This window comes from Rhinoderma darwinii, chromosome 5 (assembly GCF_050947455.1).
Source record: "Rhinoderma darwinii isolate aRhiDar2 chromosome 5, aRhiDar2.hap1, whole genome shotgun sequence".
Classification (NCBI taxonomy): Eukaryota; Metazoa; Chordata; class Amphibia; order Anura; family Rhinodermatidae; genus Rhinoderma; species Rhinoderma darwinii.
In genome coordinates, this window is record NC_134691.1 from 282,767,286 (window position 1) to 282,792,288 (window position 25,003).

Genomic DNA, 25,003 nt, shown 5'->3' on the forward strand with positions numbered 1-25,003 from the left:
TGTCCTATGGTACTACTCCTCCATCAGCATGCATGTTTATTTTTAAACATATTTGTGGTTCGTCTTTTTGCTCATGTAGCTTAATAAAGTTAACAACAATCATTTAGTGATAGTTGGGAAATAGGGTTCTTTGCCGGTGGCAATTTTGCATGTATGATGTTCTAGTGCCCGCCAACTACCAGTGTCTTTTCTTCATTTCGATGTTTAAAAATGGACCCTTTATATTATATAATAACGTAAAAAAGTAAGTGTCAGTTTATATGTTGCACTAGTTTGTTTTACTTTCATGACCTCAGTCGTGTTCAAGAATTCTATTACTGTATTTATTTAGTTTTTAAGTACAGATGTGTTAATTTTTAGCTTCTCTTGATTTGTGTTAAGGCTCTATTCACATCTGCGTTCTGGGTTCCATTGTTCTGCTCCATCATAGGAGCAGAACATCAAGAATATCAGAAGCTTGGTATCCGTTACATGATGGAAACAGGCGATGGGTCGGGTCTCACTCATGATTTCTGTCATTTTGCCAGACATAACAGCGTGGCATGCTGAACTATTTCGTCTGTCAGAAACAACAGAATATGTGATGGAAGCCCCTAGTGAAACCTCTGACGCAGCTGTGAATTCAGGAATTACTCTTTTACCCTTTCACCTATGACCCCTGGAGAGACATCACATGCGTTGGACAGGCAGCCTGATTATATAAAAAGGGACACTCCTCTCGACACACCCAGTCAGGTTTCCTGTCCTCCGGATGGGATTGTGCTGTTGGAAAAAGCACCCCTATCAGGTTCTTACCTTTTCTCCCTAGGAATGCTCTGTAAGGTGTAAGTCTCCTCTGGAGGGAGCAATCTTAACTCTGGGGATGGTTACTCCCTCCTCCCTCGGACCATCACTTCCCTCCTTGGAGGTGGTTTATGTCCAATGGTGTGAGATCTTCCTCTGAGTGAGAGCGGTTCTCACTGGGTCATGCTCAGTTCCCTGGGTGGAGCTGGTACGCATGTCCCGGTGTTTGGCGGCTTCCGGCGCACTCTGACTTCCGTTCGCAGGCATCGCAACACTTCTGGCGGAGTGACGCTCCCTCCGTTTCAGGAAGTGGTGGTTCCGGCAGCCCTAGCGGGGAGGAGGGGCTTCAGTGTCCAAAGCACAGGGCCTCCCCAGCCTATTTAGGCCTTTTTTTTGCTAATATTGTCCCCTTCTCTTGCACATATGTTTAGGCCAGGGAAGGTCCCAGGAAGAAACTGGATAAAACTCATAATAAAGAATGTGCTGTTTGTAATAAGAAATTAGCAGCCTCCTACAATAAGTGTTATGGAATCCCCAGCTGAGCAATTCCCAGGGTGGAAGTTTATGGAATTTCTATGTGAGCGATTCCCCAAAGGCTGCTGGAGACGATCAGAAATGAGTGTTCAAATAAATCTGCAACCCCAAATTCGTCATAACTCTGATCAGCAGAATCTAAGGCTACTCTATGGCTTTTGCCAGAGCCCACTGCAAGGCAGGTTCGACTTTGTAGCATAGAACCCAGGTTGTTTTAACAGAGTTTGGTGTTGGATAAGAGATGCAATGCAGGCAATACCAGAGCAGATGATAAGACAGCCCAAGGGTAAAAGTCCAAATCACAAAGCTAGTGGATATCAGGGATTGCAGAGGTCAAAACATGCTGAGACCAGAAAGCCAAAATCAGTAAGCAAAGGGTAATCCAGAGACAAGCCGAGGTCAAGTTCCAAAAAGTGTATATAGTCAAAGGTACAGGGTATAGTCAGTATCTTGATCAAACACATGGAAAAAAGGAAAATCACAAGCAAAGAAAACAGAACCAACCCAGATTTAAATACTCCACCCTTCAATCTGATAGGAAGAAAGACAGAGAAGTGGAATAGGCTCAACAACTAAAACCAGAACCGCCCAGAAGATAGACTAGTAGTCATGGTAATCTTAAAGGGAAAAACGTTTCCTAAAAAAAAAGACTATGGAATCTACAAGAATCAATAATTAAGGATATAGTGAGGGCTGAAGTTAGGAATTCCCTAAAGTCCCTAAGAAAAAAGAAGGATCAACCACCCAACTCTTCCAGTTGGATGAATTTATCCGATTCTTCTGCTGTAGAGCATTTTCATTTTTACAGGCTTCTGCTAATCCCTGCTGGAGACATGGCTTAGCAGAGGCAGTCAGAAGGCAGACTTGAGGGCCTTCATTAGGCACCTGGGCTGCCATGACAACCATCAGTGCCCCCCCCAGTTGCGGGGGGGGGCATTGGGCTGTTGGAGGGGGCCGTCCCCCTCCTAACAGTTTAAATGCCGCGGTCGCTATTGACCACGGCATTTAACTAGTTAAATAGCCAGGAACAACGCGATCACTGTTCCTGGCCATTAGAGCAGCATGTCAGCTATGAAATACAGATGACACCTGCAGTATATCGAGCAGGCTCAGCGCGTGAACCTGCTACAAACATCACCCCCACCCACACCATGATGTGCTTGGCGCGTCGATGGTTGGCAAGAGGCGTTATTAAGGACACGGTCGGGGGTCTGGCACAGCTGGGCCCCTTGACTGCCGACTATAAAACGCAGGGATTTTTTATCAAGATTGATTCTTGCTAAAAAGTGCGTCTTATAGTCCGAAAAATACTGTAGTTTTCACTGAAATGGCATATGCATGGAAAAATTGCCATTTTTTTTTTCTGCAACATTCACTGCGCGCTAATTTCTAGAAAGCACCTGTGAAGTCAACATGCTCATAACCACCCTAGGTGAATTCCTTGAGGGGTGTAGTTTCTAAAATGGAGTCACTTAAGGGTTTCCACTGTTCTGGTACCTCAGGGACTCTGCAAATGTAACATGGCGCCCAGAAACAAATACAAAATCTGCGCTCCAAAAGCCAAATGCCCTTCCTTCCATTCTGAGCCCTGCCGTGTGTCAAAATAGCAGTTTATGACCACCTATGGGGTATTCCCGTACATAAGACAAATTGCTTTACAAATGTCGGGGTGCTTTTTCTCTCTTATTTCTTGTGGAACTGAATTTTTTTTATCTAAAACTGCATTTTATTGGAAAAACCATAATTTTTTATTTTCACGGCCCAATTCTAATAAATTCAGCAAAAAAACTGTGGGGTTCTATACCTATACACCAGGATGAATTCCTCAAGTGGTGTCGTTTTCCAAATGGAGTCACTTCTCAGGGGTTTCCACTGTACTAGCACCTCAGGGGCTCTGCAAATGTGACTTGGTGACGAAAAACCAATCCAGCAAAAGCCAAATACCGTGTCTTCCCTTCTGAGCCATGACGTGTGTCCAAATAGCAGTTTATGACCACATATGTGGTATTTCCATACTTGGGAAAAATCTCTTTACAAATGTTGGGTGCAGTTTCTCCTTTATTTCTTGTGGAAATGAAAACTTTTGTGCTAAAACGACATCTTATTGGAAAAAATTTAATTTGTTGTTTTTACAGCCCAATTCTATTAAAATCTATAACATCAGTGGGGTCAAAATGCTCACTATACCCATCGATGAATTCCTTGGTGGGTGTATTTTCTAAAATATGGCTTTATCGGGGTGTTTCTTATGTTTTGGCACCTCAAGGCCTCTGCAGACCTATAGTGGTGCCAGGAAAATATTCTTAAAAATGGACTCAAAAACCCACAAAGTGCTCCTTCGTTTCTGAGGTCCGTGTTTTCAGTCGAGTAGCACACTAGGGCCACATATAGGATATTTTTAAAAACGGCAGAATTAGGGTAATAAATATTGAGTTGCGTTTTTCTGTTAACGCTTGCTGTGTTGGATTAAAATTGAATATTTGTAAGAAAATTACATTTTCAAATTTCACCTTCACATTGCTCTAATTCCTATGAAATGCTTACAGGGTTAAGAAACTTGCAAAATGCTGTTTTGAATACTTTAAAGGGTGCAATTTTTAAAATGGCATAATTGATATGAGGTTTCTAACATATGGACCCCTCAAAGCCACTTCAGAGCTAAATTGGTCCCTAAAATAAAAGGCTATGAAAATTATTTTTGAAAATGTGAAAAATGACTGCAAAACTTGTAAGCCTCCTAACGGTCTAAAATAATATGTTTTCAAAAACTACAGTCATACAGACATATGGGAAATGGTAATTAGTAACTATTTTGTGTGGTATGCTAATATTTCACAATTTTCTACAAATGTTGGTGTTTTTCACAAATAAGCAATGATTGTATAAACCAAATTTTACCACTAACATAAAGTAGAATGTGTCCCGAGAAAACATTCTCCGAATCGCTTGGATAAGTAAAATCATTCCAAAGTTGTTACCACATAAAGTAAAATTTTAAAGATGTGGCTCTGTCAGGAAATTGCAAATTGGCTGCAGTTGCAAGGGGTTAAAAAACCCTCCTGTACACACAATACAATGTCAAGTAAACTAACCACGACAACAACTTATAATATATGAGACTTTAGTATTCTGCAAACTCTATCCATACAGTAAGATAATTTAAAATGTTACCTTTTCATACCTAAATACTGTATATAAACTTTGGTCTTGCTGTTGTAGGCTGGAAAGCTATTCCCCACTGGAGAGAGAGCCGCAAGCTGTCTGGCTGAAATGCACCGCAGGGTAAGAAAAAATCATCAACTGGAATTTTCCTATTTAAACAGTAAGGCCTATCATCATTAGCGCCACTAACCTACATTGCTTACACAGGCACAGTGGCTTATCCACAGGGTCGGCTGTGTCTGGTACTGCAGCTCCTCTCATTTTCTTGAATGGAACTGAATGTGACTGAGTTGTAGTACCAGGCACAGTTGCTTGTACAGACAATCTGCTATGCATGCGTAAACAATTAAGATATAGATATAAAATTACTTCAAGGGGTGTTCCGGTTACTACATGTTATCACCTATCCACTGGATAGGTGATAACTAATAGATCGGTGTGGGTCTGATCTCTTGGACCCCCTGCTGATCGTCAGAAACGCTGTGCCGTGTTCCCCAGCCGCAAGCCCGCAGCCAGGAGGAGTTGAATTGAGCGGTGGTCGAGGTTGCGCCCTGCCGCTCCATTCAAACGCTATAACACTGATGGAAACTGATTTAAATTTTTGCTTCAGGCAGCAGAAATGTTAGAATCAGCCCTGCTAGCAAATGTAAGTTCGCAAGAAGAGAATGACTACAAGATCAGACTATGCAGAATTTGTTTGTAGTCTGTTACCGTGGAAATGCATAGATCTGCATAGTAGATATAGACACAAATGGTAAGATATTTTTCACTAATAAAAAGTGTGCAAAGTTGTACATAACCTCTAATGACATTTTGATGTTTTTCTTGATTTTGTTGTTATTGTCATTTAAACATGGCTTTGTTTTTACTACATCATATCGTTAAATATTTGTTTAATTTCTTTACAGCCTACTACTCCTCCTGCTGTACAAAAGTTTCTTAATTCAAGGCGCCCCAATCCAGGTGTGCGAACTGTTTTCTACGGAAAAGCCAATGACCCTAAAAAGGAAAACTATATTGTACACGGTGTGAGCACCCGTCCTTCATTAAGTGTAAGTTGATATCTTAATAGTATATGAACATACTGTGTATATATTTGTACAGTAAAATGAAATCATAGTTTGTGTATTTTACACATTTTCTTTAGACTTTTTTGTCATACACAAGGATTTGATTGTACATAAAATGTAATTTTAATCTTAAACTGTGAATTTTGCATGTTGTAATTGTCATTGTTCATATAGCATTGTAATAAGATATTTTATTTTTTAAAACATTTTCACAATTTAGGCTGGTTCATTAATAAACAGACCATTAAATACACTGTTTCACCAAAAATTATTGGAGAAGAAAGAATCACTATATTTGAGTACTAGGCGGAATCCTCTTGGGAAATCTTACGATCAAGCAGTGGCGTTTCCAGCTAATATCAACTTCAATGACACTACATTTGGGCGAAAATATCAACGCAGTTAGTAACGGTTTTATTATTATTATTTTTTTTTAGGGAAGATTATATCCTGTGTTTTATTTGTTTCTAATTATGTTATGTTTCTCTTGTGGATGATGTGAGACAATTCACAGCTCTTTTGCCTAGGATATAAGTTGTAATCAGTGAAGTTCTAAAAACAGTCAAAAATATTCTAGTTAAAGTTCTTCTAGTTGTATAAACAACACAAATACGAAGAAAAATACTTTAAAACTAGAAAACACTTAGATATAGAACTTTTATAAGAAATAACTGATGAGGATGTATGGACCATTGAACAGCATTCTACAGTTTATATATGCAGTTGCAAGGAAAATTAAGTGAACCCTTTGTAATTACCTGGATTTTTGCATTGATTACTAATAAAATGCGGACTAATGTGGAATGGCCCAAAATTCCTTCTCCACGTTGTGCAAATCTCATTTGCAACTACAGGAATGTTTACTGGAGGTCACTGCTGGTTACTACAGGTTGTTAAATTTAAGGGTGCACTTACTTTTTCTCCCTGCACTGTGGATGTTTACTCAATGTGCTTAATAAAAGACATGAATAGTACAACTGTTTGTGTGTTATTAGTTTAGTTAGATGATGTTAGATGATCTATAATCAGACCACACTTTATTATTAATCAATAATGAAATCCAGGTAATTCCAAAGGATTCACTTTACTTTTTCTTGCGACCGTAGATATAATATGTGAATGCTTAAAGGGGGCAATTTCAAACTGCCCAAAATTTGAACAAATTTCAACTTTTGGGTTGTTTCCACCGCTCTGGACATTTTTCAAGAGTGGGCGGAGCGTAGCAGAAGAGGTGTGGCCTGCCATATTTACTATAATTTACGACAGAAACCAGCGTAAATCTGCTCTAGCTTCTGGCTGGCATAGATTTCATTCAGTGGCTCACAGACAGTCGGCGATACGTTTGCATCTTTTCTATTCCAGTTTTAAGTTATAAATTCCACCCAGTATATTCACACACTCTGTAGCCAGTACACATATACACACACATCACTTACCTTTATGTTGAGACAGGACGTTGTCCACATTGCAGTCTGTCCTGAAGGAAAGGGAGTGGAATAAATTGTATAGGTAAAATAAGTAAAAGAAGTATATTTTTTATTATTTTCAAGATTAGAAACTCAATGTGTTGCTGTTTTAGTGATGTAATTATAAAGCCCGGATTAATGTGTTCTACTTATTTAACCCTCCCCCTCCTTTGTAGTCTAATGGTAATAAAATCTAAATTAATTATAGAAAATCTCTCCCTTGTTTTGCACTAAGGTTTATCAGCAGGTGTTCTTATTAATCCTTCTAAATGCTCTCAAGAAATAGAGGAAGAATCACGCAAAGGACATGATCTTTATGTGGTTACGCATAATGATTATAACATTGGTGAGTGAATTATATATTTTACAGCTATGACTTGAATAGAACACAGAACTTGCAGCATGTTTAATTTCTGTTCTATAATTATTACAAATACCGGGAGACGAGACATGTTCTTAACTTGCTCCTGCTCACCAAATGCTTTACTGGATATAAATCTAACTTTTTCTGCTATAAGACACTTTACAAGACTGCTTCATCTTTCTCTCAAGAGGGCTAGGCTCAAAGCGCGGTTCATGCATTCGGGCAACAGCTACAGTGGGACTGGAAATCCTTTGCTACCTGTTTGGGCCTGTGGAAACCTTCTTCTTCACGCCGTTCTCTATGCTATGACTAGATGGATCGGCTCTCTGCAGAGAGCCAGAATCCAGCTGATCCCCTAACCCTCTCGGCTCCAACCTTTCCTCCAAGCAGCTATCCGATATTGGAGGTCTGTTCAAGACTCCCTGCAACTTACCGTTACCTAGAAGCTTCCAGATTGCCACTGTCCTGCTCACCTAAGATGGCTGATGGAGGAGATGCCTTCCTGTCTGGGGCTCTTGTTCGAGTGCTCAGGATCCAGGGGTGTTACTAGCGCTATGTATGATACGCATGTATGATAGGTCCCTTATCTGCTCATATGGATCACCAGCAGCACCTGAAGGACCTACCCTGAAGGATCTTTATTCATCTGTTCTTTGCCAGCTAGGCTCACTGGGATCTAAGATGGCCTGACACCCTCTTATGTATGTGGAGCTATCCGCAGTCATGAGGTACCTGAATCTGCTACAGGGACTCCAGTTGTGTGATTGACTACACCACGTTGCTTTCTAATTTCTATACCACAATTTTTTTTTTTGCTCTTGTCTCCTTCTTCAATTCCCCTCCATTATGTTGCTTCATATATTAAAGGCCGACTTTATGTTCCCAACTCTGTGTCTCATGCTGTGATGATGCCTTTACATTGCTCTCAACTCACTTTGTTTGGGCACTTACACGTTAAGGTGTAAAACTTCATAACTCTAGTCTGGGTTTTCGATTACCCTATGGTCATTTTACTTTTGGTAGCAATATAACCCAAAATCTTTCTTCGCTTACCTTCTATGCACACATTGCTGATTTCCTATACTACACTATAATGTACTTTTATTTTCACTTAAAATTGTAATCTTTACCAATGTACTAGATTCGAATTTGTTACCGACCCCAATTTTGCTAATTGTACAGAATGTTTCTACTTTGACATCTCTTAAAAAAGTGAATAAAAAAATTATTATTAAACATACTGTATTAAATTACCGGCAGCGGTTGTCACCCGATTTAAGTATTACATTTCCCTGTTCGATCACACACAACAAATATTCTTCAATTTGATTAATTTAAAATATTGTTGTAAAAGGAGTGTATAAATATTGCTGTTATTTACCACCTTCCGGAATTCTGTGGATTGTCTTCTCAAAACATCCACCTAATGTGAGAAGGAGATATTCCTAGCAGGGGCACACCCATAGATGAAAGTAGGAGAAGGACAGGGGGGGGAGGGGGTCCCTGAGCTGCTTGTCTGCCTGTTGCTGCCGCCTTCCTTTAATACCCTACTGTTTCCCAGTCGCTCTATGTCTAATTCGGCTGCCGTGGCTGCTGCCAGTGCCAGCAGCCACGGTCCATCCTCCTCCTCCGCTTCTTTTCTATTAAGATGTGGAGGCTGAAGGCTGAGGAGGAGTCACTCTTGTCAGGCTTGCTCTCTGGCGTGCTCTTCTTTGCAGGCTCTGCTGGCTAGTTGTCCCTCTGCTGTGATGTGCTGCACCCAGGGGACGATTCAGGATTGAAATCTAGAGGGGTGAAAAAAATCACAAACGGGGGCATCAAATCCCAGATCAGACACTAAAATTAATTTAGAACCCAGACCCCAAAAATATTTCAGACCTCAGACCGTACCCCTAACTAAATTCACACCTCAGACCAGACCCTTAAATAAATACAGACCTCGAAATAAATTAAGATCTCAGACAAGACCACTAAATAAATACAGACCACACCTTAAAATAAATACAGACCCCAAACCAGACCCATAATAAATCCAGAACACATCCCAAAATTCAGACCCCAGACTAGAGCAAAAATAAAAATAATGAAATAAATCTATTCAGACCACAGTTCAGACCACTCAAAGACCGAGTGCTGTCGTGCCAATAGGTGAAGAAGACAATAGATAAAGGCTGCTTTAGAAAAAAAACAACTCTTCAGGGTCCTGCAAAGTCCATTGGCTTCTAGTATGCTTATTTTTTTTTTTTGGCCGGACCTGCACAATTGCAGGAATAACGCCTAAGAGGAACCGGGTGATGGGGCATGTAAGTTGACCAGAACTTGAGACATTAGGTGAATATTCTGAGGCCCTGTTCACACAGAGTTTTTTGCAGGCCCATTGAGTGCCACGGGCAAAAACTGACTGAGTTGCTACTTTTTGATTGGTTTCCTAAGTCCTGTACTAAGATATTAATGTGGATCCTTATGTCCTAGGTGAAATAAGAAATAGAAAATATGACTGGACAAAATATAAAAAGGACAACCGTTTTGGAATTGAGACACCTCACTTTAATGATGGCAGAAATGTTGCACGAAGCTTAAGGTGGCTTCAGGAAATGAAAATGTAGGTTCTCCATCACTGAACTTAAATGTATGTGTTTTTGGTCTTCATTTTATGAGAAAATCATTAAAATATGTAGGCACAATCCATTTCATGTAAACATTTTGAACAGGCTGGTAAACTGAACTGTCATTTACTTGATGGTTACCTTGTGCACTATAGCTGCTAAACATATTGAGTAATCTTCACTTATTAAGAAATTGCACCAAAAATGTTTCCATTCTTATTCTTGGAGTTCTTTGTTAGGCTCTTATTGCTTCAAGGGTTCTGCAGTTAGAAAATATAACGATAAGATGCTTTAATTTTCTATTTTTTTCTTTTGGGAACTCGTTGACACAGAGCAGCATAATGATGGATTAGAAATATAATGACTTAAAAATGTCTATGTTTTAGGAATGAAGCAGCTAACATCGTTTCGAAAAGAGTTGATAATTTCCGAGAACGCTCACAGCATCAACTTGGGAAGGTTCTGGACCCGTAAGTACCATCAACCTTCAGAATCATCCTACACATGTCCCTAATATTGCATTTCTTTAAGTAATTAGAACAGAAAAAAAATATTTCAAACATGGCCTGTTGGGGTTTCTTGAGGACAGAATTTGAGAAACCTTGTTCTAGAGACTCTTAAAATACACTTTTCGATTGAGTTTTCTTTATTGTTCATTTGCTTCCTAAATGCAAAATTTAGCAGTTTTCTAAATGAGTGTTTATTAAAAAATGTCTTCCATTTTGTTGCTGTTTAGTCGTCAGCTCATGTACATAGCTGGCTAGGCTGCTGCTTCTGATATAGATCCGACAGTACACTGCTCTACTTAGATGTGATCGATTACAGGTGGATCCTGCATGTCAGTCACGCAGGACCCGCCGACACTGAACCCATCTGGTCCGCGGGACTGATGGATTCAGTGTAAAGTGAACGATACAGCTGCTCTGTATAGAGAATACAGAGCAGCTGTATCTCCAAAAGTAAAATGAATTTTTAATAAAAACTATTTACAAAGTTAGGCTACATTCACACGAGCGTATCAGATTCACGCGCGTGAAGAACGCGTGTGAATCTGGTCCGTGTGTGTTGCGTTATGCATCTGTATGCTTTACGAGTAGCATACATTATTCACGCACTAGCAAAGCACATTTTTTTTTTAAATTCTTTTCCATTGAATTGATGCGCAAATCACGCACTGCACATGGATGCGCATCCGTGTGCGGTGCGTTGTTTTCACGCACCCATTGACTTCAATGGGCGCGTACATGCGTGAAAATGCACCAATATAGGACATGCAGTGAGTTTCACACAGCGGACTCTCAACTGCCTGAAAAATCCTCCATGTGTGAACAGCCCCATTGAAATCAATGGGTCCGTGTGCTGCGCGTGATTTCCATGCGCAGCACACGAACGTTATTCACGTTCGTCTGAATGAGCCCTTACACTAATCATACTAACTGATCTATTTATTTAAAAAAATGCCCTCAAAGGTGTACATAGCCTTTAAGTTTAGGGTGGATTCACACACAACAGTCACTTTTGGAAAAAACCCAAATTTTTCATGGCGCCTTTTGCCTCGTTGTTAGCAGCAAAAAAATGCTGCAGCAAGATGTAGAAATCTAAAACACCCTATGATTTGCAATGTGAAAATCGCCACCTAAAAAAAACCACAGGTAGTAAAACACTATTTGCAAAAAATGGCACCAGAAACACCAAAGAAAAAAAATGCGTGTACCATTTTACTAAAAAACTTGAGCTTTTTAAAATGCTATTTTGGACAAAAGAATGGCACACAAATTATTATTGTTTTTTAATAAAAGAGTAAAGCGTAAATAAAATAGAACCATTTTTTTTCCATAAAATGTTTTTTTTTTCTTCCTGGTAAGTGTTTAACCAGTTAACGACGCTGGACGTCTATACTCGTCATGAGCTGCTGAACGTTGCTGCATCATAGTAAGCATACGATCAGGAGAGGGGCAATGGCTGCAGCCCTGCTTTAATTGCGGAGATCAAAGAAACCTCTGATCTCCGCCGTTAGTCCCTTAAATGCCGCAATCAAAACTGATCACAGTATTCAAAGGGAAAAAAAAGAAACCCTGTGACACAATTGAGGGACATACCTTGTATGGGCAGACAGCCTAGGATCCATTCAAGGACCCCAGGGCTGTCTGACCATATTTCCTGTTGTTAGGGCAACTTAGGTCTGTCCTAACAACTGCCTGATTACTATCAGTAAACAGGCTAATTTACTGATATATAGATATGTGCCAGTACATTAAAATAAAAAAATTAAAATTAAAATTAAAAATCCCCCTATGCTTGCTTCTGTTTTTTTTGCCATGAGATTTAATTAATGTGTGAACGTTATTGTTTCGGACGTTACAATCGTAGCGATACCATATATTTATATACAGGGTGGGCCATTTATATGGATACACCTAAATAAAATGGGAATGGTTGGTGATATTAACTTCCTGTGTGTGGCACATTAGTATATGGGAGGGGGGAAACTTTTCAAGCTGGGTGTTGACCATGGCGGCCATTTTGAAGTCGGCCATTTTGTATCCAACTTTAATTTTTTCAATGGGAAGAGGGTCATGTGACACATCAAACTTATCGAGAATTTCACAAGAAAAACAATGGTGTGCTTGGTTTTTACGTTACTTTATTCTTTCATGAGTTATTTACAAGTTTCTGACCACTTATAAAATGTGTTCAAAGTGCTGCCCTCTTCTCCCACTCCGCACACTGATAGCAACACCGCAGAAGAAATGCCTCCCGATCTGACCCCCTTAGACTTTTATCTTTGGGGTCATCTGAAGGCAATTGTCTATGCTGTGAAGATACGAGATTTGCAGCAACTGAAACTACGGATACTGGAAGCCTGTGCTAGCATTTCTTCTGCGGTGTTGCTATCAGTGTGTGAAGAGTGGGAGAAGAGGGTTGCATTGACAATCCAACACAATGGGCAGCACTTTGAACACATTTTATAAGTGGTCAGAAACTTGTAAATAACTCATGAAAGAATAAAGTAATGTTAAAACCAAGCACACCATTGTTTTTCTTGTGAAATTCTCGATAAGTTTGATGTGTCACATGACCCTCTTCCCATTGAAAAAACTAAAGTTGGATACAAAATGGCCGACTTCAAAATGGCCGCCATGGTCAACACCCAGCTTGAAAAATTTTCCCCTCCCATATACTAATGTGCCAAAAACAGGAAGTTAATATCACCAACCATTCCCATTTTATTTAGGTGTATCCATATAAATGGCCCACCCTGTATATATATATATATATATATATATATATATATAACCTCCAAAATACGAGACAGCACTCCGGTATATGTGAAAAAATAGGATCACTTTAATGCGACGTTTCAGCCCTGCTCCATGGGGCCTTTCTCAAGCAGTACATTTCAGTGAACAGTGCACATTTAAATACATGATTTGTCAAAGAGCATAATTAAACAATAAAAAATACAATAAACACAGTATTGTACAGTTCTCTGTTTCCAGCAAAGATTTATAATAAAAATAGTAACAGTGCTTTTCCATGTGATTCTAGTAATCGTTGTGTATCATAGTTATTATGAGGGCATAACACCCATAATGTGTAAAAAGATCTAAATAAGATCTAATTGAATAAGTGACTATTCATAAAGTGCAGGTGCATAGCATACATGATTATTAAAAAATGCTTTAATCAATATTATTGAGCTCACCCTCTAGCGGATCCCCTCACTTCCTCCATGCTGTTTCGTTGTCTCGGTAACTTCCGGGAGCAGGTTAACCATGTGACCATTCATAACATTCCAGCCTGAGTCATGACACGCACTCGTACATGGAACGCATCTCGCGCATGCTCAGATCAATGAATTACGTATGTAATTGAATAACCCCTTGTGTCCCTTTCAGGAACAACACATTGTGAGTCAAATTTATATATTGCTTCTACCCTCTGGGTTAGTTTAGAGGCTCAACCAGCGGTGACAGTCCCCAATAGAAACGGAGATTCTACACCCTTGGTGGTACATAACACACAGCCTGATCCGTTATACACAGATCGTGCCTGTGTAGTTCCACAAAGAGCCTCGATAACTTCTCAGAAATGGGGATTGGAAGCAGGACTCTTGTCCCATACCAGACTCAAACTCTGTGTTAAATTTTACGGTTCAATTATAATTCAAAGCTGTTCTATCAAGAATAATCATCACATTATTATTTGGAATAGATAGTGGACTAACGATCAATTTACTCGATTCTTCTAGTCGTACGCATGGTATTCTAATGAGGGGATCCGTGCTAGGTGAGTTTTCACAGTTGATCTGCAATAAACAAAGAACATAAAAGATAGATCATTAATTAAAACAGAATAATGTATACATTCTGTCTAATATATATTTCAGCTTGAAATGGAGAATACAAAGCAGGGCAAATAGGCAGACCGTCTCTCATCCTATACCACTCAATTTAAAATCAGCATTCAGTCCATAGGGACGTAGTGTGTTTAGCCTATATATCCACTCTAGCTCGCGTTTTTTCAGAAAAGATACTCTATCCCCCCCTCGTCTAGGTCTGGGAATATGATCTATAATTCTGAAACGCAAATCCTTTTCAGTATGTCCCGCTTCAATAAAATGCTTGGATACCGGCAAATCCATCCTTTTATTGCGTATGGTGAACCTATGATTATTTATGCGTGTTTTACAATCAAGAGTGGTTTCTCCTATATACAAAAGATTACACGGACATTGTATCATGTAAACGACCCAATCAGATGTACAGGTAAGAAAGTGTTTAATTCTGAATTCTACTTTAGTTACAGGGTGAATAAAGATTTCTCCTTTGACCAAATATTTACAATTTACGCAATTAAGGCAGGGGAAACACCCCAATCTCTGCCTTCCAAAAAACGTCTGTGTTGATTTTTTATTCGTACCAACATCAGCCTTTACTAACCTATCCTTCAGGTTCCTCGATCGTTTAAAGGACAAAAGTGGAGGTGCAGAGAACTCAGGGACATATTTTAAGTTACTGTTAAGTATTGGCCAATGTCTGTTGATTATTTTTGCTACATCTTTACTTGATTCATTAAATGTAGATATAAAGGGTATTCTCCTATTATTATCCTTTTTGTTTTTTTCGGATCCTTGTGTGGAAAGGAGCTCATCTCTATTAGACTTCGTGACTCTGTCCCTATGGTATTGTATCAGTTTCCTAGGGTAACCTCGTTTAGTGAATTTATCACCCATTTCATCTAGTCTCTTATTACTTGTTTCATCTCCATCAACTATTCGCCTTACCCTTAGTAATTGGCTATACGGTAATGCCCTTACCAAGCTCCTTGGGTGGCTACTCTCGTATCTCAAAAGATTGTTCCTATCTGTTATTTTTGTATGGATATCTGACGCTAATCTTGTATCAATTTTGCTGATTGTGGTGTCTAGAAATTGTATTGAAGTACTCGATTGTACCAAAGTGAATTGTACATCCTTGTCTATTTTATTCATGTATTTATGAAATAAATCTAGTTCTTCAACTGTCCCCAGCCATATGAAGAAGATGTCGTCTATGTATCTCCACCACCTCAGAACCCGTCTGAAGTGGTGGGATACATAAACCGACTCTCTCTCCAAAGTTGCCATAAAGATATTGGCATACGTTGGTGCCACATTGGCTCCCATCGCCGTACCCCTCAACTGAACGAAGAACTGGTCCTGGAACAGAAAATAGTTATGTCTTAGAACAATATTCAACAGAGAAAGCAGAAACTCTATACAGGCAGGTGTATATTCACTGTTTATCAGGGTTTTACGTATTGATGAAATCCCTCTGTCATGATCGATCGATGTGTAGAGACTCACTACATCGAACGAACACAGCAGGGCTGTAGCTGGTATATTAATATCCCGTAATTTCAGTAGAAAGTCAGAGGTATCACGGATATAAGAGGGGACCTCAATGGCATACTTGCGCAGTGCTTTATCTAAAAAAATTGAGATTTTACCCAGGATAGATCCTATACTAGAAACTATGGGTCTACCTGGAGGTTTCACAAGAGATTTATGTATCTTCGGGAGTACATAAAATATGGGTGTAACTGGATGTATCACGGTCAAAAATTGTTTAAGATCTTTATCAATTATGTTATTCTGCATAGCTTCCTCTAATGTTCTCTCTATGACTCCTCCTATGATAAATTTAGGATCAGATATCAACTCTCTATAAACCTGTCTATCTTGCAGCTGCCTCCTAATCTCTTCAATGTATCCCTCAGTATCCATGATTACTACTGCTCCCCCTTTATCTGCTTGTTTGATTGTTATCTTATTATTATCTTTTAGTTCTGCCAGTGCCTCTATTTCTTCTTTAGTCATGTTGGGGTGTTTAAATCTCTGGGTATTAGATTTCATCTTCAAACTATCGATATCCAATTTCACAGCTGTAATAAATGTTTCTATCGCTGGTAAGTTACAAAAGGGCACAAAATCACTTTTAAGTGAAAGATCGAAATCACATAACTTCAATTCCCCCATCCCATCATTGTCGCGAGCGTATTCTCGCTCTGCAAACCATGCCTTCAATTTAATTGCACGGTAAAACCTATATAGGTCCAGTTCTAATTCGAACCAGTCGGTTTTTGACGTAGGGCAAAATGACAATCCCTTATTGAGTACGGTGTATTGAGCTTTGGTTAATATGACAGAAGAAATATTTACCACTAGTGTTTCTGTGGATAGTCCATCTTGCGAAGAGACTGTGTCCGGGTCATCACTGTTTTGGGCAGCCTGGGTTGTTTGGGGTTTACGTTTCCTGAAGTGCTTCCTTCCCCCCCGTCGAGTTCTTCGTTGGTGTCTTTCATCCGTCCTCCGTCCATCGCTTGTCCTAAAAAATCTCGTTCCTCTCTCTCCACCATAGGATTGACGCTTCGTTTTTCGTCATTTCGTATGCGTCTATTTTGTAAATAATCATTCCCCACAAATCGGCGGGAATTCTTCTGTTCTATTTGCCAATTATAAATATTCCCATTCGCATAGTCCTCTACATCTCTCTGCCACTTCTGTCGTTTTGTTTCTTCCAGACCAGACCGAAACCTCTCTAGATAGATATTCAGTTTGGTCATATAATCATCATATTCTTGCGTCGTCAATAGAGATTTTAATGATATGTCTGCTGCACACACTTTTTCCTCAGCAGTCGATAGATCTTTCTGTAAATATTCAATATTGAGCAATAATATATCCAGTGCATATTTATTGGAGATTTGGGTGTAGCGAATACAAAAATCGTTGTTATGGAAAAAAAGGTTGGGTTTCATCTGGGATCTCATACCTCTAGGGATCCTATGCGCTCTATAGTACTCGGTCAGAGTGGACAAATGTAGTCCCATGGTGATGGTTTTTTTCTTTTCGTTCTCATATTTCCTTTTTAATTCCTTAATTGATGGTATGGATAAAAAGGCAACATCTCCCACTGCACCCTGCAGTATCCTCTCCACATCAGCCTGAGTATATGAGAAGACATCTGGTTGTTCAGTTCCTCGGTGGTGATCCTTGTTAGTAGACATTTAAATTGAACGTGCAAAGCTTTGTAAGTCAGCAGAATAAACAAAGAGAAAAAGCAGCACCGTTCCTTCCGTAGGGGGTGCAAAAGATTCCCGTTCGGACACTTGACCAGTGTCTCAGTAACCAATAACCTCCAAAATACGAGACAGCACTCCGGTATATGTGAAAAAATAGGATCACTTTAATGCGACGTTTCAGCCCTGCTCCATGGGGCCTTTCTCAAGCAGTACATTTCAGTGAACAGTGCACATTTAAATACATGATTTGTCAAAGAGCATAATTAAACAATAAAAAATACAATAAACACAGTATTGTACAGTTCTCTGTTTCCAGCAAAGATTTATAATAAAAATAGTAACAGTGCTTTTCCATGTGATTCTAGTAATCGTTGTGTATCATAGTTATTATGAGGGCATAACACCCATAATGTGTAAAAAGATCTAAATAAGATCTAATTGAATAAGTGACTATTCATAAAGTGCAGGTGCATAGCATACATGATTATTAAAAAATGCTTTAATCAATATTATTGAGCTCACCCTCTAGCGGATCCCCTCACTTCCTCCATGCTGTTTCGTTGTCTCGGTAACTTCCGGGAGCAGGTTAACCATGTGACCATTCATAACATTCCAGCCTGAGTCATGACACGCACTCGTACATGGAACGCATCTCGCGCATGCTCAGATCAATGAATTACGTATGTAATTGAATAACCCCTACACAGGCACGATCTGTGTATAACGGATCAGGCTGTGTGTTATGTACCACCAAGGGTGTAGAATCTCCGTTTCTATTGGGGACTGTCACCGCTGGTTGAGCCTCTAAACTAACCCAGAGGGTAGAAGCAATATATAAATTTGACTCACAATGTGTTGTTCCTGAAAGGGACACAAGGGGTTATTCAATTACATACGTAATTCATTGATCTGAGCATGCGCGAGATGCGTTCCATGTACGAGTGCGTGTCATGACTCAGGCTGGAATGTTATGAATGGTCACATGGTTAACCTGCTCCCGGAAGTTACCGAGACAACGAAACAGCATGGAGGAAGTGAGGGGATCCGCTAGAGGGTGAGCTCAATAATATTGATTAAAGCATTTTTTAATAATCATGTATGCTATGCACCTGCACTTTATGAATAGTCACTTATTCAATTAGATCTTATTTAGATCTTTTTACACATTATGGGTGTTATGCCCTCATAATAACTATGATACACAACGATTACTAGAATCACATGGAAAAGCACTGTTACTATTTTTATTATAAATCTTTGCTGGAAACAGAGAACTGTACAATACTGTGTTTATTGTATTTTTTATTGTTTAATTATGCTCTTTGACAAATCATGTATTTAAATGTGCACTGTTCACTGAAATGTACTGCTTGAGAAAGGCCCCATGGAGCAGGGCTGAAACGTCGCATTAAAGTGATCCTATTTTTTCACATATACCGGAGTGCTGTCTCGTATTTTGGAGGTTATTGGTTACTGAGACACTGGTCAAGTGTCCGAACGGGAATCTTTTGCACCCCCTACGGAAGGAACGGTGCTGCTTTTTCTCTTTGTTTATATATATATATATATATATATATATATATATATTTATTTATTTATTTTCGAGACTTTTACAAAATGTAACCATTTTTTATGGAAAAAATGGTTTTATTTTTACTATGCACAATTTTTTTCTTTTTTCATAAACTTTATTTAACTTTTTAATATTTTTTTTTTGTCCCACTAGGGGACTTTACAATTTGATCTTCTGATCCTTGATATAATTTTTTGCTATACTCACTATAACTGCCTGTCAGTATATAACTGATAGGCAGTCTATTATTCTATGCCCGTGGCACCACCTAATAGGCACATAGTCATGACAGGCATTGGGCCTTTTGTTAGTCGCCCAGTTGCCATGGCAACGCATCAGCTGCCGGTGATTGTGTTTGCGGACCGCCGATGGGTGACAGAGGTAGCACCCTCCCTCTGTCATACCACTTAAATGCAGCGATCGCTATTGACCGTGGCATTTTAGGGCTTAAACGGCTGCGATTAGAGATTTCTCCAATCCCAGCCATTTCAGCAGGAGCCTGGCTGTCTGTCACAGCCGGGTTCCTGTGGTGATTGTGCAGGCACAGCTTCGATCAAATACATGCATGTCAGAATGTGGGAAGGGGACCCTTCCTGTGACGTGCATGTTTGTGATAATGCGTGAAGGGGTTAAAGGTTTTTTTCTACGTTCCGACAACTGATGACCTATACACCAGATAGGTCTCGGTGAGTGTCCGACACCCGAACCCCGCACCGATCCGCCACTCTTGCTGCCTCCGGGCACTGGATGATATTTCCGGAAACAGATGGTTCTGGTCAAAGAATATCAGCCGAGCTGCAATACTGCAGCTCTGCTCCTATTCTAGGGAATAGGAGCAGAGCGGAAGTTCCTGCAGAATGGCTGCTATGCAGTGGTCGGAAACATCTGCTTCCGGCTCCAACTACTGCATACCGTTCAAAACATCCGCTGCCCTGAGGCAGCTGTAGTGGCGGAGCAGTGCGGGGACCGTGTCAGACCCGCACCGATCATATACTGATGACCTATACTGATGACCTATCCGGTGGATAAGCGTTTTAAGTACTAAAAGTAAAAATATTAAATAAAAAAATAAACTATACATAATTTGTATCGCTGCGTCCGTAATGGCCTGTACTACAAAAATATTTTGATATCTTTCCCGCGCGGTGAATGCCGTATAACAAAAATAATAATAAACCATACCAGAATTGCTATTTTTTGTTCACTTCACCTCCCAAAAAACTGAATAAAAAGAGATCAAAAAGTCACATGTACACAAAAAATAAGCCCTCACACAGCTTTCTTGATGGAAAAATAAGAAAGGTTATGGCAACACAAAATTATTTTTGTTAAAAAGTATTTTAGTGTTGAAACGTTGTAAAACACAAAAAACAAAATACATATGGTATCGCCGTAATTGTATCGACCCGCACAATAAAGTGAATATGCCATTTATAGTGCACGGTGAACTCTGTAAAAGAATAAAGAACAATAGTAGAATTGATGTTTTTTAGTCACCATGGCCCCTTAATAAATAGAGTAAAAACTGATCAAAAAATCGCATGTACCCCAAATTGGTACCAATGAAAACTACAAATTGTCCCGCAAAAAATAAGGCCTCACACAGCTCAGTAGAACAAAAAGAAAAAGTTCTGGCTCTCAGAATATGGTGACACAAAAGGTGCAGAATGTGTTCCAAAAGGGGTTACGTTTGGGCACCATTTATCAGTGCGACACCGGCCAAACATCTGCGGATTATTATTTATTTACCCAATTATTATACCCTCTTATTATACCCTGATGTATTCCGCAGTTTACATATACCCTGATGTACTCCGCACAGATTATATATGCCTCTACATTATAAACTAAAATACCAGGGAAACCCCAATTAAAATTACTACCAAGCAAAATCTGTGCTCCAAAAGCCAAGTGGCGCTCCCTCACTCCTGAGCCCTACAGCGTGCCTAAACAGCAGTTTACGTCCACATATATGGCATTCCCACACCTGGGAGAACCCACTTAACAGTTTGAGGTATTTGTCTTCAGTGGCACAAACTGGGCACAACATATTATGCAGTAAAATAGCATGTCAGTTGAAAATCCACTGCGCATTATTTTCTAGTAAAAAAAAAATCCCTTTTAGGTCAAAATACTCACTGCACCCCTTAAAAAAATGCCTTAAGGGGAGTAGTTTTCAAAATGGGGTCACTTCTTGTGTGTTTGTTTTACTGTTTGACCTCAGAGCTTATGCAATTGTGGGCCAATGGTGTTAAAATCACTAAAATAGACCTCAAATGTGCAGGGTGCTCTTTCACTCCTGAGCTCTGGCGTTATTATCCAAGAAAATAATAAATGCCTTTAGAGATGTAGTTTACAAAATGGGGTCACTTTTGCTGTGTTTCCACTTCACTATGGTACCTTAGGGGCTTTGCAAATGCGACATGGTGCCCGAACACCACCAATCCAGCAAAATCTGCGCTCCGAAAGCCAAATGGCGCTCCTTGCCATGTGCTCAAACAGCAGTTTAGGGCCACATATGGGGTATTGCCGTACTCGGAAGAAATTGAGTAACAAATTGTGTGGTAGTTTTCTACTATTATCCTTTGTGAAAATGAAAAATTGGGAGCTAAAACTGCATATGTTTTGAAAAAATAAAATTTTTCATTTTCACTAATAAAATGTTTAAAAAACCTGGGGTGTGAATGCTCACTACACCGCTAAATGAATTCCTCAAGGCGTGTAGTTTCCAAAATGGAGCCACTTTTAAGGGGTTTCTCTTGTACTGGTACTTCAGAAGCTCTGCAAATGCGACATGGCGCCCAGAAAACAATCCAGCAAAATCTACATGCCAAATAGCATTCCTGCCTTTCTGAGCCCTGCCGCTTGTCTAACCTGCAGTTTATGACCACATGTGGGGTATTGACGTACTCGGGAGAAATTACATTACAAATTTTGGGTTGCTTTTTCTCCTTTATCTCTTGTGAAAATTGCAAAAAATAATCAACATTTTAGTGGAAAAAATGTTGATATTCAATTTCATGGCCTAAATTCAATAAATTCTTCAAAAGACATGTGGGGGTCTAAATGCTCATTATACCCCTAGATAGATTCCATAAGGTGTGTAGTTTGCCAAATGGGGTCACTTTTGGGGGGTTTCCACTGTTATGGCACAAAAAGACCTCATCAAACCTGACATGGTGCCTAAAATATATTCTAATAAAAAGAAGGCCCCAAAATAGGACACTGAGGCCACTTGTGGGATATTTCTAAAAACTGCAGAATCTGGGCAATAAATATTGAGCTGCGTTTCTCTGGTAAAACTTTCTTTGCTAAAAATGGAATAAAAGGCACTTTCTGCAGAAAAAATGTAATTTTAATATTTCACCATCACTTTGCTTTAAATTCTAGTGAAATGCCTAAAGGGTTAATAAACTTTCTAAATACTGTTTTGAATACTTTGAGGGTCTAGTTTTTAAAATGGGGTGTTTTATGGGGTTTTCTAATATATATGCCCCACAAAGCCACTTCAAAACTGAACTAGTATCTATGAAAAAAGGCTTTTGAAATTTTCTTCAAAATATGAGAAATTGCTGTTTATGTTCTAAGCCTTGTAACGTCCTATAAAAATAAAAGAATGTTCAGAAAATGATGCCAGCATAAAGTAGACATAAGGGATATGTGAACTAGTTACTATTTTGTGTGGTATAACCATCTGCCTTAGGCCGGATTCACACGAGCGTTGCGCATCTCGGACGTGAAACAACGGATGTGTGAACAGCCACATTGAATTACAAAGGTCCGTGTGTCACACGGACGTTTAACACGTTCGTGTAAATAAGGCCTTATTTACATGAACCTGTTAAAAGTCCGTGTGACGGCCGTTGAAACAACGGCCGTCAGACGGACCTTTGTAATTCAGTGTGGCCGTTCACACGCCCGTTTTGTCAACTGACCGTGTGAAGTGTCCGTGAGAAAATAGGACATGTCTTATTTTTTCACGCATCCCTCCATAGACTCTAATCTATGGAGGATGCGTAACATCGCGCGCCGCAGCGCAGAGTACGGATGAACCTCGGACGTGAAAAAACTGCAGTTTTTCACGTCCGAGATGCGCAACGCTCGTGTAAATCCGGCCTTACAAGCAGATACATTTAAATTCAGAAAAATGCTAATTTTTCTAAATTTTCTCTAAATTTTGCTATTTTTCCCAAATAAACACTGAATTTATCAACCAAATTTTACCACTAACATAAAGTCCAATGTGTCACAAGAAAACAATCTCAGAATCGCTTGGATTAATAAAGGCATTCATTCCAAAGTTATCACCACATAAATTGACACGTCAGATTTTATAAATGGGCTCTGAGCCTTAAGGCCCAAACTAGACTGCATCATTAAGGGGTTAAGGGTATTACAGTTTCAGCAAATAAAACATATTAATTGTATGATAAAAAATGATAACGTTTTCAAATCTACTTTCTGTGTCAACGCCTCATGATTTTCAAGATCTCTGCTTACATTCAATGGAAACCTTCATTGTTTACCTCCAGGGAACAAAAACTATCCCCACGTGATACTCGCATAGGTGCATGGTTTGTTACATGAGAGAGCTCTGATAACTGAACTGTAATGAGCAGAGTACTGGTGTGTCCACTACATGACCTGACACATGACTGACAGCAGAGATCTGGAAAATCACAAGGAATTGAGACTGAAAGTGTATTGAAAAAATCTTATAACTTTTTAGAGTATTGGTACTTACCCTTAGTGACCAGCCCATTTTAGGCCCTAATGACCAAGCTATTTTATTCGTTTTTCTATAGTCGCATTCAAAGAGCTATAACGTTTTCATTTTTTCATCTACATAGCTGTATGAGGAATTGTTTTTTGCGGGATTAGTTGTACTTTTTAATAGCACCATTTTAGGGTACATATAATTTTTAGATTAACTTTTATTAACCTTTTTGGGGGGGATTATAAAAAAACCCTGAAATTCCGCCATTGTTCTATGCGTTTTTAAATTGACGCCGTTCACTATGCGACGTAAATAACATGTTACCTTTATTCTATGGGTCGGTACGATTACGGCGATACAACATATGTAGAGGTTTTTTTATGTTTTACGACTTTTGCACAATATAAACACTTTTGAACTAAAATTATTTGTTTTTGCATCATCGCTTTGCAAGAGCCGTAATTTTTTTATTTTTCCATCAATGTAGTGATTTTTTGGGCTTGTTTTCTGCGGGACAAGACATAGTTTTGAATGGTACTGTTTTGGGGTGCATGGGACTTATTGATTCATTTTTATTATGACTTTTTTGAGGGACAATGGAAAAAAATTGCAATTTCGCCATTGTTTTTGGCGTTTTTTTTTTACGGTGTTCACTTTGCGGTTTAAATTACATATTAACTTTATTAATGGAGTCATTACGGTCGCGGCGATACCACATATGTGTACTTTTTTTTTTTTTTACACTTTTACTAAATAAAACCTCTTTTTATGGAAAAAAATGGTTTTATTTATTTTTTTACTGTACTTTTTATTAATAATCTTTATTTCACTTTGATGACTTATTTCACTAGACCCACTAGGGGACTTTACTGTGCGATCTTCCGATCGCTGCTATAATGCTTTGGTATACTTCGTATACCAGAGCATTATTGCCTGTCAGTGTAAATCTGACAGGCAATCTGTTAGGACGTGCCTCCGGCGCGTCCTAACAGGCATATGTCCAGGGCAGACCTGGGGGCTTTTATCAAGCCCCCGGCTGCCATGACAGCCCATCGGAGACCCGCGATTGCATTCGCGGGCCGCCGATGGGTGACAGAGGGAGCGCACTCCCTCTATAAACAAAGTTAAATGCCGCGGTCGCTATTGACGGCGGCATTTAACG

The 25,003-nt window shown here is 39.4% G+C and overlaps 1 protein-coding gene across 1 annotated transcript in view; it reads left to right on the top strand.

The window, feature by feature from the left end:
- The window catches only part of EFHB (EF-hand domain family member B), a 56,333-nt gene that overhangs the window by 18,311 nt on the left and 13,019 nt on the right, over positions 1–25,003 (top strand). The window contains exons 2-7 of the mRNA XM_075828616.1: positions 4,537–4,599; positions 5,388–5,531; positions 5,770–5,950; positions 7,251–7,361; positions 9,852–9,981; positions 10,372–10,455. Coding sequence (XP_075684731.1) covers positions 4,537–4,599; positions 5,388–5,531; positions 5,770–5,950; positions 7,251–7,361; positions 9,852–9,981; positions 10,372–10,455 — 713 coding nt within the window. The remainder of the gene's footprint in view (positions 1–4,536; positions 4,600–5,387; positions 5,532–5,769; positions 5,951–7,250; positions 7,362–9,851; positions 9,982–10,371; positions 10,456–25,003) is intronic.